Source organism: Eptesicus fuscus, chromosome 4 (genome assembly GCF_027574615.1).
Source record: "Eptesicus fuscus isolate TK198812 chromosome 4, DD_ASM_mEF_20220401, whole genome shotgun sequence".
Classification (NCBI taxonomy): domain Eukaryota; kingdom Metazoa; phylum Chordata; class Mammalia; order Chiroptera; family Vespertilionidae; genus Eptesicus; species Eptesicus fuscus.
In genome coordinates, this window is record NC_072476.1 from 104,278,793 (window position 1) to 104,298,695 (window position 19,903).

The 19,903-nt window shown below is 40.1% G+C and overlaps 1 protein-coding gene across 2 annotated transcripts; it reads right to left on the bottom strand.

Annotated features, from left to right (window-relative positions):
• Window positions 1-1,444: 1,444 nt before the first annotated feature.
• RIMOC1 (RAB7A interacting MON1-CCZ1 complex subunit 1) lies at window positions 1,445-18,065 on the bottom strand. 2 transcript variants are annotated; one of them, XM_054715295.1, is made up of 6 exons: window positions 17,951-18,065; window positions 16,619-16,725; window positions 13,914-13,988; window positions 12,658-12,789; window positions 11,396-11,510; window positions 1,445-5,780 (listed from the first exon to the last, which is right to left on the bottom strand). In XM_054715295.1, exons 1-6 carry the CDS (start codon window positions 18,048-18,050, stop codon window positions 5,494-5,496), a joined length of 816 nt encoding a protein of 271 aa, XP_054571270.1. In that variant the 5' UTR covers window positions 18,051-18,065; the 3' UTR covers window positions 1,445-5,493. The 2 variants fall into 2 exon arrangements, with proteins under 2 accessions (XP_054571270.1, XP_008153841.1); XM_008155619.3 differs by having other exon boundaries at window positions 13,845-13,988.
• Between the last annotated feature and the right edge of the window lie 1,838 nt (window positions 18,066-19,903).

Consider the following 19,903-nt stretch of genomic DNA (forward strand, 5'->3'; position numbering starts at 1 on the left):
CTGGGCCTTTCTAACCGATTGCTTCCTTCTTAGTACCCAGTGGGGTTTTTGGCTGGTGGTTTTTCAGCCCCCAATTTATCATTTGCTTTTTGGAGGGATTAACGTGAATTGATATTAGAGAGGCGGTCAGAAGCCCAATCACCAAGGACCTTAAGCCAAAATGAGGAGGCGAGGTCCACTACATAGAAACATAAGTGCATTTAAAAAAATTGCTGAACGTACCTCATTAAAGGGCAGCAAAATGCGGCTACAATAAGAAACCAGATATGGTATGGTTGAAATCCCACTAGTTTTCTTCTCTCTCAAAATGTGTCCATCTTACTCCCTTTGTGCAGCCTTACTTTAAACAGAGCTTTATAGTTACCATTGCTCACATTACAAGATAATCGATTATACTGAAATGGGTATGGTCTCTATGGTAAGGGCACAAATACTTAGTACTATGTATCAGTCTATTTCAAATAGATTACATCACTTAATCGGTTCCAATTTTCTGCTCAAAAGTTCTTAAAGGAACGTGTCAATCTAATGTTATCATTAACATGTAATTTAAAATCTTTAGGATTATTCAAAAAAGAGCAAGATGGCATTCTCTTATACCATTGCGTAAGAAAAGTACACCTCCCCCCCAAAATAGCCCAATTGTTCTATTTTATTAATTTTTTCCTTTTTATTGATTTTAGAGGAAGGAGCGGGAGAAACATCAACAACATTGATTGGCTGCCTCCTGCATGCCCCACACTGGGGATCAAGCCCGCAACCCGGGCATGTGCCCTGAACAGGAATCAAACCATGACCTCCTGGTTCTTAAGTCAATGCTCAACCACAGAGCCACACCAGCTGGGCAATAGTCCAATAGTTTTCAAGTTCCATTAAGAATGGATGTAATAGTTACATAGAGCTCTACATAATCTGATTCCAACTCCCTATCAACCAGTAATTGCTTACAACATCCCATTTGGAACAGCTAGCATCATTCAAACTGGGAATATGGCTACGAGGGACTGCTCCCTGGCCAGAGTGTTTGTCACTCAATTATTTGGGCTGACGAGTACCATAGTTTTCAGCACAATGAAGAGGTATGCCGATACATAGAACTAGACATGACGGAAAACAGTAATAGTAATAACTATCTTTTGAGCTTTTGCCATGTGCTAGACACTGAGCATTAATCTTCAGTAACCTGTGAGGTTCTATTATTATTCCTGTGTTAAATAAGATATTAAGGCATAGAAAGGCTAACTAATTTATGTAGTCACACAGCTAAGAAATGGCAGGGCTGGGATTCAACCTCAGGCCTCTGGCACCAAAACTTATATTCCTGTCTGAACGTTATTAGGACCAGAAAAAATAATATTCAGACCTCAATAGTAAACTGAGATGATAAAAGTTTCATTTTCATACAACACCCAGATATAGAAGAAAACAAAGAACAAGATACAAATGTGGGAACATGGTTTAATTTTTTCTTAAAAATTCATATGCTCTAAAACATTTTACTTGGAAGTTTTAACTAGAAGAAACAAACAATAACAACAAAGAACATCAGCATGAATATACAACACATACTTTAATTGTGGATACATTAAAATTATTCTAATGTAATACTTTCATAATATATCTCATATTGTGCTAAAAAATAATACAAAAAAAAGGGAGCATCCTTCTAGTTCCTAGATGGAATACTCCCCAGTTCATGAATCTATTAATAAAGCCAATTAGATCTTCAAAAAATAATAGTACGAGTGATACTAGAGAACTACAGAATCCTGGATTCTGTGGCAGATGGGGTATCCTTATGTGAGCCAGAAAAAAGAACCCTGAAAGGTAGAGAGAGAAGTGATAAGCAAACGGAAACTCACATGTCAACCAGCTGTGGGTTTTTAAAATGCCATTAAAATTAATCTGAGAATGCTTCAGACACATCTCCCACTTTAATGAACACCACAGTGGATTGTAAAGGAAGGAATGTTATTGTCGGGTTTTAGCCATGGCTCCCACTTCACTCTACGGTATGCAAAGGAATAAGGGAAAGTCTTTACTCATGATTTGCACTTTAATCAGCATGAAACAATTCACAGTGGCCAGAAACCCTATAAGTGCAGCAAGGGTGGACAGGCCTTTAAATCTCAAAGCCTAGTTGACATATGAAAATTCATATAGGAAAAGAACTATAGAAATACAAGGATTATGAAAAATCCATTAACAGAGTTTAAGTTCTAGTAAATATCAGAGAACCCAAAGGAGAAACCCTAAGTGTAAAAGATGCACCAGGCCTTCAGGTCATCGCTCACCCATCGGTCAAGCCCACACTGGAGAGCAGCCTAATTACACTAATAAAAGAGAAATATGCAATTGACCATACCTCTGTGATGCCCACCAGCCAATCAGGAGTATGCAAATTAACCCAACAAAGATAGCGGGTTAATTTGTATACGCAGGCATAGACTGAAGACTGAAGACTGAAGAGGCTTGGCTTCTCTGCTGCGGCTGGAGCGAAGGCCTGGGTCCCGGGTCCCGGAGGGAAACCGGTGCCAGCAGCCAGGGGAAGGAAGGCCTGTTGCACGTATCTTCGTGCAACGGGCCTCTAGTAGATGTAATAAAATGACAAGGTCACACGCAGTGACTCCCTTCTTATTGCAGTATCAGAACTTCCATCAGAAAGAAGAGCTTTATAAATGGACTGAATGTTCAAGGCATTTAACCAAAGGTGTGGAAATTGAAGACACAAATGCTCAAGTAGATAGGTGCTTGGTGGTGCCTTCCCAACCACCCTACAAATAGCACTCCTCTCGGAGTCACACTAGCCCCTGACCCTGCTTTCCTCTTCACAGCACTCATCACTCAACATGCTACCCATTTATTTCTTAAAAGGTGTCAACTTCCTTCACAGGAATACAAACTTTGAAAGAGGGTGTTTTACGAAGCTCTATCTCCTCAGTGTCAATACAAAACATGGCATGTAGAAGGCACATAAACGTTGTTGATGAGTAAATTACAGTACCTTCCTAATGTGGAATATTTGGTATCTTGAAGTGACTTCATTCTAAATGAAACAATTTACTTAGCAGGCTTTAACATACAAAAACGTGACCACTGTTTTGTAATACACTAGAGTAAAAAGTGTTATAACTGTTATGGCATACAAATCATCCTCCATTTGTGTGGGGGATGGAAAATTATCCTCCAATTGTGTGTGGGGTAGACTCAGTAAAAAGCACCCTAGAGCACCCTCATAACTGCACCAGTAGTGAGACCCACGTGGTTCACAAGGTCATGAAGGCAAATGGAAGCTCCCAGCTTTTGAAGACAAAGTTCTCTGGTTTTCTCGGGCTCTAACTCTCATAACACTTGACTCCTCTGAGGAGCGATATGCCTTGTCAACACTGGTGTAGGTGGAGGGCATGGCAGTGTGGAATCCTAGCAGCCACCCTTTGTGCAGAGCTCGGCACTTAGAATCATGCCTCTTATTAATTCATAACACTTTACCAATGGCCTAAGATGTGTTAAGTATTATGTATAAAGATAAATGTTTAAAATATAAAGTTCACCAATCAGAAGGAAAATAACAGTCAAGCAGTGGATTCCTGTGATCACATGGGACGGCGAGATTCCAGGAGCAACAGGAGCCAAGCTCTGAAGGGCATCACGTAAGAAGTGTGGAGAATCAGTAAGAAGAAAAGGAGAAAGATGGAAGGAAGAGGGGAGAGAAGGGGGAGAGAAAGAGGGTGAGCTCTAGGGAAGATCAACACTGCAAGGGTAGGCCCAGAGAGCAGCTGCAGGGGAAACAGGGAAGATGGCAGACAGGACAGGTGGAGATTGGTCTTCAAGAGGGAGCAGGCTCCTCTTTTCCTCTAAAAAGCGGGGTGGGAATGAGTCAGGCAAAGCTGGTAAATAGAAACTGACCTCTTCACAGTCTTTTTTTCTGTAAGACAGGACCTAGCCATGTGTAAGGGGAGGGGACAGAGGAAACGTGGTGGTTTGGATCAGCCTCAGTGGGACAGGGAGAGGGGCCACACTGGTCACAGACACAGGCTCACACTGAAGCTGAGGCTGAGACACTTAAAGGAGTTCCAGTTTGAAGGGCTGCATGAACTTTGCATGGAACTCAGCATCCAGAAAAGGTGAACGACCGAATTGATTAAATGTTGAGGGCTCACAGAAAGATGAGGCTAAAGGCCAAGGGGAACACGGATTTGAAGGGACTGTAGACTAGAGCACGTCATTCGGTTCCCCCAAGGCGGAGGCTGGATAAGGAAGGCAGAACACCTGAAAGGGGCTGATAGTTTAGGAGAAAAGGTGGCAGTCAAGAGGAGGAGGCTGTGAAGAAAGTAAAGGAGAAAAAAGTCAATAAACAAAGAGGTGGAAAAGCTAGGCAGATGAGAATTATCATCAATTACTAAAACTTAAGATTTCAGAAAGAGAAACTCAGGACGGTGACATTCAGGTGTGGCCATGGAGTAAGTGGGGAATGTGATGAAGTCCTGGTGCAGAGGTAGACGGACTGAGCAAGACAGCAGTTAGGCCCCCGGCCTTTCTCACTCACCCTACTATTAAAGACAAAAACAGACAGAAATGTCAACACAGGAAGAGATGTGCCCCAAAGACATGTGAGCTAGCAGTAACCTAACTTGGTTTTTATCCTTATTACTCATTTGATAAACCATGCATATTCTTTTAAACAAGATAAGAAAATCATCTTAACTTTTTATAAAATGCATAAGAGGAGGGATAAAACAGTTAAATGCTATTTGTAGTACATGGTAAAATAATTAAACAACAGTTCTTCTGTGAAGTCTTTCGTTTTTTATCTTATTCTGGCAAAGGAATCTGAATATTCATCATAATTTTGCCAATTTCTATATGCGTAGCATAAATACAAAACAACGAGGTGACTTGACTTCAACTTTTGAAGCACAGCAAATTTCAAGATAAACATACCTAAAAATAGTTAAAATGGTCAATTTTATGTTACAATTTACCTCAATAAAAAAAATAATCTGAAGCTCAGTTGGTTGGCGCGTCATCCTGTACACCAAAAGGTGGAGGGTTCAATTCCCGGTCAGGGCACATACCCAGCCAGGTTCAGGCTTGCTCTCCAGATGGGGGCAACCAGTAGATTTTCTCTCATACTGACATTTCTCTCTCTCTCTCTCTCTTCCTCTCTCTAAAGTAATAACAATAATAATAATAATAATCTGAAGTAACAGAAAAAAAAGCTTTGCACAGCGAAATTAGATTCTTCCTTAATATTAGTTACAGGATATCTGTAGTTCAGGCTGAGTTAGGTTAACATATATGCCATTTTAGAAATGAGAGAATTGTTCCTTCACAGAGTTAAGAATATATAATGAACTATGGTGATGGCATTTTAAGAAGGGAACCACGCTGGGCATCTTTATGTAGTGTGACATTCTTAGTGTCAATATATCTTCTTTTCTGGAATGTTTCCATTTCATGGGTCTTTCTGCTTTTGTTTGAAAAGGACTAAACTTACGAGTTAGAGCGATGCTGAAAGAAGTTTAAAATTTGTTTTGCATTTGTTGTATTCCATTCTTGTTCTTTCAGGGGTCCTTCGCACACAGATACATACTTTTTCAAAATTTTTTCTCCTACTTCTCGGAAATCCAAGGGCTCTCTGTGTGTAGTGTAGCTTGCTCCAGTAACACCAGTGTCCACGTCCTGGTTTTCTGGCTGCTGACCTGCACAATGCTTCAATCCCCAGTAACACATTTCTCCACAGTACATCATAGCCAGCAAGTGAATGTCACTGAATATTCCTAGGAAAGTCATTCAGGTTGAGAGATTAGAATTTAAAACTTCAAAAAAGAAACTGATTAATAAAACTCTAATAAATTCCTTTTATGTCATCATTTTTCCTTCTCATTTAGAAAAGCCAAATATCACTAATGCGATCCTCATTTAATTGGCACTCTATTTTTATTTTATCTATAAATAGGAGAAACCATCCCTCACCCCCCCACAAAAAAAAAAGAGTACTGTCAGAAAATTTTTAAAAACAGATCACTTAGGTCAGTGTGTTCTTAACCTTCTTGGAATCCTCTTTAAGGCCTCTTTAAGAATCTAATCAATGGAACCTCTCCTGGAACATATGCCCAAAATTCTACACACAACTTCAGAGTATTCAGAGTCTACCTGAAGGCCACCATAAAAACAACTTAATTTAGGATGTACTCTAGAATCAATATTACAGTTCCAGTCAAGTACACTACAACTCCTACATTTCTACAAGAGTCTACAGAAGTAACCATGCATAAACATGACCCTGAGCCCAGCCAGCGTGGCTCAGTGGTTGAGCGTCAACCTATGAACCAGGAGGTCACGATTCGATTCCTGGTTGGGGTACATGTCTGGATTGTGGGCTCCATCCCTAGTGGGGGGCGTGCAGGAGGCAGCTAATCAATGATTTTCTCTCATCAATGTTTCTATCTTTCTATCCCTCTCCCTTCCTCTCTGAAATCAATAAAAATGTATTTTAGCCCTAGCTGGTTTGGCTCAGTGGATAGAGCATCAGCCTGCAGACTGAAGGGTCCCAGGTTCAATTCTGGTCAAGGGCACATGCCCGGGTTGCAGGTTCGATCCCCAGTAGGGGACATGCAGAAGACAGCCAATTAGTGATTCTCTCGCATCATTGATGTTTCTATCTCTCTCTCTCTCCTTCTCCCTTCCTCTCTGAAATCAATAAAAATATAGAAAAAAATAAAATAAATGTATTTTGAAGAAACATGAGCCTGAGAGACCATTTAATTCTAAATTATCAAAGATGTTAAATTATATCTAAGATGCTTTATGTCCCCAGGAAAAGGGAATACATGCAGGATTTTCATCAAAAGTTAAAGCAATCTTATTATGAAATAAGGCAATTATATAATTAAATATTTGTGGCACACAAAGTATATTAATTTGGTAGAAAGAGGAATAGACTTGGAATAAAAAAATGAATAAATAACTGACTACGGTATAAACTATATGACTAGTTAACTTCTTAAAGGCACTAAAAATAATTTTTTATTCTAATGTACAGGTACTTGTATGATCAGAAAAATCTACCTCAAATAAATGAGCATCATAATCTCAGTTGCTCACCTAATATGACTCATCAGAAAGGATTATGATGGTACTAAAGACACAAAAATAGAAGAAAAATTCAACTTTCCAAACTGTTACATTTTCTATCATCTTGACTCCATTGTAAGCTTTTCATAGTCTGAGAATTTGTCCCTACAGCTATCCCCTTCACTTCCCTTCAAATCCTGCTTATAAACAGTAGCAAGAGAAGGAACCGTTTAGCTGAAGAGCTGACTCATTAAACTGTTATATATCAATAAAAGAAATGATCATTTAAGAGCAGAATCTGAGGCTTGCATTCATGAAAATATGACAACACTATGTTATTATACTTTCTGTGTATAAAACAATATTCACTTAATAAGTACAATACATATTACATATAATCATTTCTTTTTACTTTATTCCTTCATAGTTAAAATACCATAAACCTCAGAGAAAAAGCTGAAGCAGCATTAGATGTTTTTTGTTTTGTTTTGAAATATATTTTATTGATTTTTGTACAGAGAGGAAGGGAGAGGGATAGAGAGTTAGAAACATCGATGAGAGGGAAACATCGATCAGCTGCCTCCTGCAACACCCCCTACTGGGGATGTGCCCGCAACTAAGGTACATGCCCTTGACCGGAATTGAACCTGGGACCCTTCAGTCCGCAGGCCGACGCTCTATCCAACCCGGTTAGGGCAGCATTAGATGTTACCCAGAATTACATTTTGTATTAGATTCAGCATTTCACTGAATGCATAGCCTTTTTATTTCTGTGATCCTACACTTTGCTTAATTATTCCTAAAATTAATGGGGTGGTCCTCAGTGGTATAAAAAAGGCATAAAAAAATTGGTGGAGGAAAGAAAGGAGGTAGAAACCGAAATGGAGGGAAGGTTGAACGTAAAGCAGGCTGCAGCCTGGGGAGGAGGAGCTGAAGTATATCCCAGAAATGAAGCCACTTGAGTAGGGTGAGAACTGGGATCCCATTTGTGCCCAACTCCAAGTGAACCTCATTCTTTATATTAACAAGGAGTGACTGCTGAACAAGGGACACAGATATCCTGCAGGAAGATTTTACTAGGGACCGAATGAATGGCTGTAAGACAAAGAGTTCCTGAAACTTTAGCCTGCTTTAGAATTACAGAGAGATGTGCTAAAATGCTGACTGCTGGGCCCCCACCTCCAGAGTGTCAGATTCAGGTATGGAGTGGGGTCTATGAATTTGCATTTTTAACAAAGCCCTAGGACAGTGATGGGCAACCTTTTGAGCTTGGTGTGTCAAACTTCGCCAAAAAACTGAGCATAACTCGGGTAGTGTGTCACTTTGAGGAAAAAACATTATTTCGCAAATGTTTCATCCTCAGGTGCAGCAAATGTTTCATCCTCGGCATGCGGCCGCATGTCATCAGAAATGGCTACGCGTGTCAGTGCTGACACGCGTGTCATAGGTTCGCCATCACTGCCCTAGGACCTAGGGTGATGCTGATGCCATGGACTATGCTAAACTACTGCATTACAATGATGAACAATGTAAAAATTAGGCACTTTCTACCCCTCTACTGCCCCAAGGAATCTATTACTTTGTAACTGTAATCTATTGTTTTTAGATAAACTACTTCACTTGCCTGCACAGTCTAGAACATACGTGATAGTGGGGAATACAGAGCGGGAGAGGGAGAATAAGTGAGTGAGGGCAGAAAGGAGACTGTCACATTAAAAAGGTGACAGATTGGCACCCCTAGGAGCAGTGAGGTCTCAATCTGACTGCATCATAATTATGTGAGCTTACTCAAGACTCCTGGACCCCATATACTGAATCAGAACCTGCGGGTGGCACACAGAAGTTTGTACTTTTAGCAAGCTGCCCTGGCAATCAGCAATGCCAGTTCAGAGGATCTGAAGTCCAGTTTCTTGGTTAAGCAATGGGCCAAAGGGTGGCCGGAAGGGGTGGTCCTCAGTAGCATAAAAGCATAAACCAAGGGTGTGCAAAGCTCAACAGTATTCGATTTAATCTACTTAACTCCAGGGTTATTCTGACAAGGCTATTTTTATAAGGACATGCAGAGGAATGAGGCTCAGAGATGGGGTAATGAGGTTTACTGAATACATCACTTGGTCATTTTTAAAAGCTGAAAACTTAATGACATATAGGTAATGTTCAAAGCACTGTATGATTATCTTACTTTGGAAAAAGAAAAAAAATCTTACTAAGTATAAACTGTTTTATCTAAAATTAGGTAAATTATCATTAAGATCTGTCCATAAAAATATTCTTATGACTCATATAGAACTTTTCTCCCTAATGGGTATTGAGGATTTTTCAGAATTATGTTTTATATTGGCTAACAAAAAAATGAAAAAATAATTAAATGTCTCTGACAGGGTCTCAGGAGTAATTTAGCCTATGAAAAGTAGGCTTGCGGTTTCTAGTTATCTTGAGAGAGGAATTACAGAGGAGCAAACAGCTTTGGAAGAGAACAAGAAGCCAACAGCATGAGAGAACCAAGCACTGTGACAAATCCAATATGGCCATAATATAGTTTTGTTTCTGGAATAAAAGTGACTTCTCTGTCTCTTTTGATTCCTGTTCTAGATGAAATAGAAGCTAGAGGCAAGAGCAAATGATGATCTAAGAGAAGACACCAGTACTTGACTTGAGGTGGTGAACACACAACACAGGGTTACAGATGATGTGTTGTAGAACTGTGCACCTGAAACCCATATAATCTTTTTAACCAGTGTCCCCTATAAATTAAATTTTAAAAAATAAGAGCAGACACCAGTATCACATGCGTTTTGAAGAAAAAGTTTCAGGCCATGAGAGTATCTTTACCTTGTGGCTACAAATGGAAGTAGGGAAATAGATGGCTTGTGCCACTTTCTTTGGTTCTAAATAGGCTTTAGTGCCCAACCCTACTTTTTCTTTCCAATTAATCCATGCGAATGGATCATAAAATTTTTAGAAAGCCATTTGAATGCAGCTAATCTGTTCACTAGTTATCTGGAATAAGTACTTCCCATAAGTAATCAAAACACCCCATGTCTGTCAAAATGTCTACTGAAGGAACACTTTGTATTCACAATAAAGCTTCTTTAGGACAGGCTATATGCCTAAATTAACTAAAATTAAAAGTTTTTGGATACCACCAGCCAGTCGTATATTAATGACACTTATATCATGTTTTTTCTATGCAATTTTTTAAATAGAAAAAGCCTACAGAAACTAACAAAGGAGAATTAAAATATTCCTATAAAATGAAAATACAGAATATTCTCTAAGAAGTTTTCTTTTCCCCATATTTGATTTTTCCCCATCAAAATTTCAGATCAAGTATAAAAGGAAGTTTACACTTGCCAGCCACATGACTTGTGCATCACTTGCCAGCTACATGACTATGAACAGGTATACCTGGTTTATCAGGGTTTCAGTTCCTCCATTTGTAAAAAGAGATGGTAAAAATAAGTGGTTCTTCCTCCTGTACCTCAGTCTAAAACCCAGATGATCCTCTATATCCAATTCTTAACATTTTTCAGTGCATAGATGTTCGTAGCAGAAACTAACAGTTGCCACCCAATATTCATTCATTCTCCCCTTCTTTCTTAGTAAAGAGACTTAATTTTATTTGGGATGGCAATGGACCAGAAAAGGACTATACTTTCCAGGTTCCCTTGTAGTTACATGAATCCATGTGATTCAACTCTGGCCAGTGAAATGCAGGTAAGTGATGCTCCAAAGGAGTGGACTTGGGTGAAAGAAACATCTTTTGCCATCCCTGTATACTGAAACAGAGGTGAGATGGAGGCGCTCCAGGAGCATGCTGGGACACACAGAACGCCAGCAGTATCCTCACAGGGATGCATGCTGCACAGCACTGGGAAGTACTGCTCACACTGTATTCTATATACAGGGCCTCCCTCTGAAGCTGAAGAACTCTGATTCTCAAGATGATGAAGGAAAAACACAGGAACCTGATGACACCTGGAAGCCAACATAACCAGCTCTGGGTCTTTTTTACATGAAGTAACATTTCAAGGTTACTTCCAATTTCTGTTACAAGCAGTGAAACCTAGTTGCTGATCAGGGCTATGGTGGGATGTAAAATGTAACATGATATATAACGCTCCCAAAATGACAAAACAGAGAGGTTAGCAATATTTTTCTATATTACATGAGAAGATCTCTGAATTTTTAGAAGCCATTTTATTATTTTTGTCTATGATGTAACTTGAAATTTACTTAAATCAGAGTAAAATATGATAAACTTCTTAAATTTTTAAAAAACTTTAAAAACAAAAACTTCAAAAAGAGATCACATTACCTTCACTCAGTAACTTAGCTGTGTCTAGGTCTTGGAAAGAAACTCCTTCATCTAATTGGGTAGGACACCGATAATTTAGCATCTGTAGCAAGTAACTGATTCCATCAACAAGGTACTAAATGAAAGTCAAAGCCAAAGAATTGCAAGTATTATATGCAAAGCTATAGAAACTTCAAATGTTAATTTTTTCCTATTCTTTACTCAAGAAAAATGGGCTAATAATAGGTCTTATTGCTATTACATTTCAATAGTCTAAGGATCCATTACCTCAAAACTTTTATAATATATATTCTAAAGTGTCATCCTCCAAATGCTTCAGTGATGAGTATGGAAGAAAAAAAATCATTAACCAAGAACACATGATTCAGTAACATACTTGTCAAAAATGTTCTCAGAGGAAGAAAAGGATAAAGATGTGTTCAACAGACCTAGCTAGTTTGGCTCAGTGGATAGAGCACTGGCCTGCAGACTGAAGGGTCTAAGGTTCGATTCCAGTCATGGGCACAGGCCCAGGTTGCAGGCTCAATCCCCAGTAGGGAGCGTGCAGGAGGCAGCCAATGGATTCTCTCTCATCATTGATGTTTCTATCTCTCTCTCTCTCTCTCCCTTCCTCTTTGAAATCAATAAAAATAAATATATTTTTAAAAAATGATATATTCAACAACTTCTTAAAAATATGTATGTACTTGCTATAATTTAGAAATGGTATGCTCTAACTTTTACACCTAAAAGGGTGACCTCTCATTTCCAGGCCCCCATGAACCATATGAACAATCAACCCCAGTTAGACTCCCTAGTGACACGATACTAAGACCGTCTTGAGATTTATTGGTTTGGTCAGAGATTTATTGGTTTGGTCAGATTTATTGATTTGGTCAAACCAAATCAGAGCCAGTTTTCTAGCAGCAGGGTCACGTGGGTTCTTCGGGAGCGATCTGCTGACAGAGAGGCTCATAACCATGTTTGTTTTCTTCAGGCCAAAAACTATGCTTAAAAATTAATATATGTTAACTACCTTATATTTTTAAAAAAACAACAAAAAATCATGAACTTATAGAACTTTCCAGTAAGCAAAGAGCTTTTACGTGTTATCTTATTTAATCTCCACAGTGAGTCCAATTTGTTTATAATTACACAGCTAGTAAGCAAAAGACGTGGAATGAAGACCCCTCGGTTCCAATAGTCTTTACACCATAGCAAAGACAGCTTTTAGGACCCTATAAATGTCAACAATCAAAACAGAGTGAGGAATGCCTTTTTACCTCTTTAAGCAAACCAGATTTTCTCGTGAGCCACTCTCTCCTTTTGGTCAGAGAATGACAATACATATAAAGTAGGGCTCCTCGTCGCCAAGAGAGACATTCCAAGAGTTCGTCCCCAAGTAAATCGCAGTGCTGAAACACAACAGAGACATAGCTAAGAAGAGAAATTTGATGTCTGCAAAAATCAAAGTTAAATTTCAAAATACTGAGAAATCAAAAACACTCATTTCACAACATTTGCTCTTCGTTTAGCTATTTACACAGGAATGCCTTACTTTAAATCAATTAGAAATACAGACATCTATTGCTACATGAAAATTAAAATAACTACTCCACTTATAAATATTTTTAGAAAATATGGTTTAAATATTTTAGTAGCAAATTCTAATGTATATAAAATATAAATATTCAATAATCCGATTTAAAAGATAGCTTTTAGAACTACATGTTACTTGAAACAAGACCTTACCTATTTCTACCATTGCTAGAATAAAATAATAGAAAGATATACACAAAAGCAATTTCAATCCAACTTTTACTGTGTTGTGTTATTAAAAATTTGGGAGTATTTGTTTCTACAATTAGCATCCCCTCATGAACACATACAGCACAAAAGATATCTAAGGGGAGATAAGCAGCAAGCAGTTAAAGATAAGAAATTATTTCCTTGAAAAAGTAGCCATGGCTGGAGATAAAAATCTTGGAATCATCTAAATAGAGATGCCATAACAAGCACACAACCGGCTGTAAAGCAAGAATAGAGACTGTCAGGGGATTAAAGCAGTATCCTTGGGTGCCTGTATCCAGGATGGGAGGAGGGGAGAGGTTGGGGAAGGAACAAGACTGTAAAAGGACAAGGGATGTGGTCATTAAATTACGGGACCCTCAAGAAAAAGCATTATCTGCAAAAGTAGAGGGAGCATAAATAGCAAATATCTTTGCTTAGAAAATGATCAGGCACTGTAATTATAATACAATTACATCAGGAAAATATTCTGAAACATATTTAGTAAAACATAGTACTTTAGGTGTGACATTGGTCTGAAGAGTTAAACTCTCCTAATCCCTCCTTCAATCTTAATTTAAAACAGACACAGACATATTCAAGAAGAAAAAATAGACTCTAAACAGCAGTCCATATAGCAAGAATTAGCAGCTTCACCATCATTCATGAGTGTAAAACTTACATTGGGGTACATATTATTTTCTTTAACTAAAATTTCTGGTTCTGAAAGAAAAGTGATCAACTCTTTTACTTTCTGTGACGAGTCTTCAGGGAAATCTTCATCTACTAGCTTGTTCTCCTCAAAATATGTCATGTCCAAAATAGCCTGATGATGTACAAGAGAAAACAACAGCTGTAAATGATTTCAACCTGAATAACTCTTACAGTTTAACTTTACATATGTACAGATGTTTTATTAGACATTTAAATTTTCTAGAGCACTATTTAAATTTGAGGCCTGGCCAGATAGCTCAGTTGGTTAGAACATAGTCCCTATAAGCCAAGGTTGTGGGTTCCATCCCTGGTCAGGGCACATACAAGAATCAACCAATGAATAAATGAATGCATAAATAAGTGGAACAGCAAATCCATGTCCCTCTCTATTTCTTCTCTCTTTCTTTTCCTCCCTCTCTCTTTCTTCTCTCTCCTTTCCTCCCTCTCTCTAAAATCAATCAATAAATGTTTAAATTTGAAAAGTAGGCAAAATGTCTAGCTGGAAACATAATCCAAGATGAACTTTATGGAAAACTTCATAGCTATTTTACTAAAATACTAAATTAATGCTGACCTTCCTTCCCTCAAAAAATCAAAGGGAGTTTTATATTTTAATTCAGGTAAGTAAATCGTATACAATATTATGAAAAGTATAATTATATATTCTTTGCTATTTATACATATATACTCTGGACATTTTCTAAATGGCTGTTGTATCAAGTTAAGATCACTACCTCTAGTTTTGTAAACTGAATCTTCAAAGGATTTGTTTTCCCAAATGCAGATTCAACATTTGGGGGATATGTATCCTGCCACCCAACAAAGGTAGCATATCACCAACATTATGCAATTCAAACACTTAAGACCCAGCATTCTTAAATACAGGACGCTCTGTCCAAGTACCTTAAAACTACCCAACCGCCCCCCCCCCCCCCGCCCCCGCTTTTAACCTATTGGACTAAGATGAACAAAACTGTGTTCTAGTATCAGTTCTACCACTAATCACCTCACTAACCAAAGGACAAGTCAATTTTATGTTTCTTCTAAATGACTTTCAAAGTTCTTTGCTTTGAAGATAAAATGAATTAACATATGTAAAGCACTTAGAACATTACTTGACACACAGCATTACTTAAGTGATAAATGCTGTGTAGAGGTTAAGCCAGGAAGGAGACCATCCTAAGAAAAGTGACCTGTTGATTCAGAGGATCTCTGGGAGCCTGGGGACTATAAATCTACATCTCTAGGTCTTTTGCTTTATTCTTAGAAATAAATTAAGATGTTTAGAACTCTCTAGTGTGAAAGAAATGACACAAGCTGGGAGCCTTCTGAAAGGAAAGGAAGCCAGGGCAAGTTCTGCCAAATTACAACAGCTCTTTGGGGTTTGTGAGGAGCTGTCACAGGCTCATTTGACCGTGACGTTGGAAGGCAGAAGCCATCTTATGTTCCTCCAAACAGAAAGCACAGTGCCAGGCATCTAAATGCTGTAAATGTGCACTTGGAAGGTTAACCAAGTTTACTCTGCTTTCTGTTTCTTTTCTTTTCGTTATGTATTGGTTTGGGGCAGTGGTCGGCAAACTCACTAGTCAACAGAGCCAAATATCAACAGTACAACGATTGAAATTTCTTTTGAGAGCCAACTTTTTTAAACTTAAACTTCTTCTAACACCACTTCTTCAAAACAGACTCGCCCAGGCCGTGGTGTTTTGTGGAAAAGCCACACTCAAGGGGCCAAAGAGCCGCATGTGGCTCGCGAGCCACAGTTTGCCGACCACGGGTTTGGGGTGTACAGCTTAGTTGTTAATCATAAACTTTACATATTTCCTGTACCCCAACTGGCACCATACATAGTCATCACAATATTATTGACTATATTTCCTATGCTATACTTACTTCTCTGTCACTATTTTTGTAGCCACCAATTACTCTACTTTCTAAAAGCACTCATCTGTGTTATCCCTGAGGATCAAGTAAGGACGTATGAAACATTCTATTAACTATAAGATGTTGTAAGAATGTTAGTTACTATCTAAACTAATAAAAGGGTAATATGCTAATTAGACCGGACATCTTCCGGATGACCTTCCAGACAAAGCCGAGGCTGCGAGGGAAGCCTGGGTCCCTGGTGCCAGAGGGAAGCCGGTGCCGGCAGCCCGGGGAAGGAAGGCCTACTCTTATACGAATTTCATGCATCAGGCCTCTAGTCATGAAATAATGCTTAATGTCAACTTGCCTCAGCAGTTTGAGAAAACAGATCTTGTCCATACAGAGGCCTGAATTTGAAAGCAAAGAAAAAGAAAAAAAGGGAAAAGGGGCAAGAGAACAATCTTACAGACTTGCATGATAATAACGGGGGGAGTCATGTTCAGAATCCTAAGGAAAGGAGAATTTCCGGGGAAAAAAAAATAACTGGGGCTCTTTAGAATCCTCCATTTCTTCTGAATAACCTTTAAAACCTTCGAAATTGGACATGGTCCTGTTTTGCTTACTTACCTATAAAGGGAAGCAATTCTGTTATCTGCAAGATTTTATTCCTTACTTTTCTTATCAATACACATCTACTAAATCTTTACTTCATTGCATATTGCCTCAAAGTTTCAAGTCTGTATTCTTTGTACATATAGCTTTTGAACAAAATCAAACACTTGAAATAATGATTTTATTACACCTATACATTGCAATCGATCCTCTAATTAAGCAATTTGTCCCATAACATGTCAGAAACCACATCTGTCTTAGTACCTGTGTGTAAAGTTCTAGTAGATTTGATGGATTTGAACATTTTTTTTCTTCTCCACACAAGAGTTTCAATTTTTCTAGAGCTGCAGAGGCCCGAATTAAAAAGTGATCTGTAAGAGATAAAAACATGTTGATTACTTCACATAATTTCAGACTGTTATTTAAACAAAAAAGTTATGGATCTTAAATGATTAAATAAAATTACGTTTGGCATTGGAGAAGAGCATGATAGCAATAATAGTTTATGTAAAGCAAATATAACATAATGCCTAATCCTAATTAAACTAATTTATCATGGAAATTTACTCTGGAAAGCTAGACTGAAAACTTCATAAATAGCTTATTTAGAAGTAACTTAGATATAGTTGCAGGTAATAGCCACTACTGTCCATCAACTAACTATTCATGTGCATCCTGGGACTGACTGACCACACCGAAATTCTAAGAAGTTGGCTTCTGGGTATTCTATGGATTGTGAAGAACACACCGCAAAGAAAAAAAATAATTCCGCAAATAATCTTCACTAGAACTAGAGCTATCTCATCATAGACCCTATTCAACAAATTTACCAACTACCGTATTTATTCAATCACTGGGGTCAATGTCCCACTATTTCCTGAGTGCGATGGCAGTGAGTCCACAAGAATTTAAAAGCCGATCTGTATTGTAATAAAGGCTCAAGACTCAAAAAGCAATACATAAAATCTACAGGCAGCTGGGAAGTCATGAATGAGAGCTAGACTTAAAAATCAGAAGTCGAGGCAATTCTCTACTTTTTTTTTTTTTTCTTAAGGAATCCGCTGTTGCTTAAAAGTGTTCTAATCCTGACAGGGCCCTTGTGAGAACCGAGGTGACGTGGGTGAAAGAATCGTGTAAACTATACCAATGCAATGCCCCTCCGTAGAAGATTGTTTACAGTTGAGCTTAGAATCCCAAATAGGACAGAAATTGAAAACGAAGCAATAAAAGTGTTGCTGTTACACCGGCCTAGCTCTTTCCTGCGCGCACAGCCAGGACCTGGGTGCTGTCACCAGCCTGAACCGGTCAACTTCCGTGGGCACTGCTCTCGGCTCCTGCCCAGGTCCCCAGGGCCCCCGGGCCAATGCAAGGCCAGCAGCACTGGTCCGACCGAGATGCCCGCGCTTCTCTCGGGGGATAAAACCGCAGCCCCGACGCAAACGCCGTAGCTTAGCTTCCGGCGAGGTGAGTTCTGCGGGTGGACACTGACCGCGCACCGGGCGCACGCCGCCCGCAGGCCGCAGCCCCCGCTCCCACGGCTGCGGCCAGCTCTGCGCCGTCCGTCCGCCCGCCCGCCTCCCCTCCTCCGCCCCTCACCGTCCTCGCCGGCGGCCTCACTGAGCTGCTGGATGTGGGCCTGAGCGAGGTCCCCCAGCTCCTCCACTCGCCTGGCCACACTGGAGCCCGCGGCCGCCATGGCCACAACAGGCGGGCGCGCCCCAGCACGTGACTGCGCCGGCAGCGGTCACCTGACCCCTGGGCGCCGGCGCGGCGCGGGGGCGGAGCCCGCCGGGTGGGTGGGCGGGGACCCTGGCTCCGGAGGGGTGCAGACCCGGGCAGGCGAAGGTCGTTCGGGGATATTTCCTCCTCCTCGGAATTCTCCTCCCTCCCAGAATCCCGAGCGGCCAGGCTTTAGGGGCGGGTGTGCCGTCGGGACACGCCTCTGCCCCGCCCTCCCCTAAACCAATCGGAGACGTCCATGCCCCCAGGCTGAGCCAATGGGAAGCCAGCTCTCTCCGCGGGGCGCTGGGAGGAGGTTGGCAGCGGCTGGCTGGTGGGTGGTGGGCAGGGGGTGCGCGGTGCCGTGCTCACGCCTCCGTATCCCGGGCTGCAGCTGTACTCCGTAGAGCCCGTAGGGAAGTCTGGAAATCTTGGTCTTGTAGTGAGGAGGTTGCCTAACGATAATCCGGTCAGAAACGGAAAGCCCGATGGCCCCCTGGTAGCTCATCCTAGTCTCCCAGAGGTAATTGGGTGGGGAGCTCCAAACCCTAGTGGAAGTTGAGTGTCGCTTTTCTAAATCTTCATTTTAGCAGCGGGGTGCGTTTCATTTCTGATCTGCACTGGCTAGCTGACACTCAAAGTTCTTTAACCGTCTCGCGTTCAAGAGTACCCACATTTTGCATTTGCAAACACTCTTATTGTTATACGTTTAGATTCATTGTTATACATCTAAAGCGCCCACTGTGTGCAAAGTTCATCCTCCACTGTGAGTTTCAAAGCCCTTAGTCAACGAGTCTTTCATTTTGCATTCCCTGTTTTCAAGCCTATGATCAAACAAATCTTTAACTCAGTTTTTTTCGTTTTGCAATTTGACACTGTACACCTTGAAAAATCTCCATTCTACCTTATTTCTTATGGAAGGTAGCGTTTTTATTTATTTATACTAAAAATAGGGAAATGGTGTATTGTGGTTTATAAGTGAATCACCACAATGCCTTTCTAACTGATGTTTGTAACACCGGTTTCCTCCTCCAATTCACCCTAAACATAAGGGACAGGAATCCTGTATTAATTTTGTGTCCTCAGCGCCTGGTACAGAATGCATACCAGGAAAATGTTTACTAATTGAACAAAAACTCAACATTATATTATCAATATATTACTCTAATCAGGAAACTGAAGGCCAGTAAAGTTGCAGTATATGACAACGTGGGCTAAGGAGTCAAAACTAATGAGCATTTGACACCTCAAAATGCCAAACCTCACTGTATATTTTATTTTTTAAATATATTTTATTGATTTTTTACAGAGAGGAAGAGAGAGGGATAGAGAGTTAGAAACATCGATCAGCTGCCTCCTGCACACCTCCTATTAGGGATGTGCCCACAACCAAGGTCCATGCCCTTGACCAGAATTGAACCTGGGACCTTTCAGTCCGCAGGCCGACGCTCTATCCACTGAGCCAAACCGGTTAGGGCTCACTGTATATTTTAAATAAAATTTACAATTCTACTGATTCGTTAAACAATGATGAGCTTTCAGCAGGAAACATACTAGGCAGTGGGAATTATTGCTCAACTGAAGGCTCAAGTGTATGCCTGTCCTCAGAGAGAGCTGGAAGGGACCTGTGAGTATCCAGGACAGCCCTCATTTCCAGATGAAGAAACTGGACAGAATGCAACTATTAGCCACTCCCAATCCTAAAATACATGATTCTGTGACTGGTCCAAGATCTTGCCAAAGTAATCACCTACCTTTAGAAGACTGCCCCCCCCCCCCCAAGGAGATAAACAGATAACAGCCAGCCCTTACCAATGCACATGAAAGAAA

Bases quoted from the DNA above. Each gene is read 5' to 3' on its own strand.
- RIMOC1 (XM_008155619.3), bottom strand. From the start codon at position 18,050: ATGGCGGCCGCGGGCTCCAGTGTGGCCAGGCGAGTGGAGGAGCTGGGG. The intron at 16,726-17,950 runs GTGAGGGGCGGA...TATCTCTTACAG, and splicing joins TGAGGCCGCCGGCGAGGACG to ATCACTTTTTAATTCGGGCC. The intron at 5,781-11,395 runs GTAATGTGATCT...TGACTTTCCTAG, and splicing joins AGCTAAGTTACTGAGTGAAG to GAATATTCAGTGACATTCAC.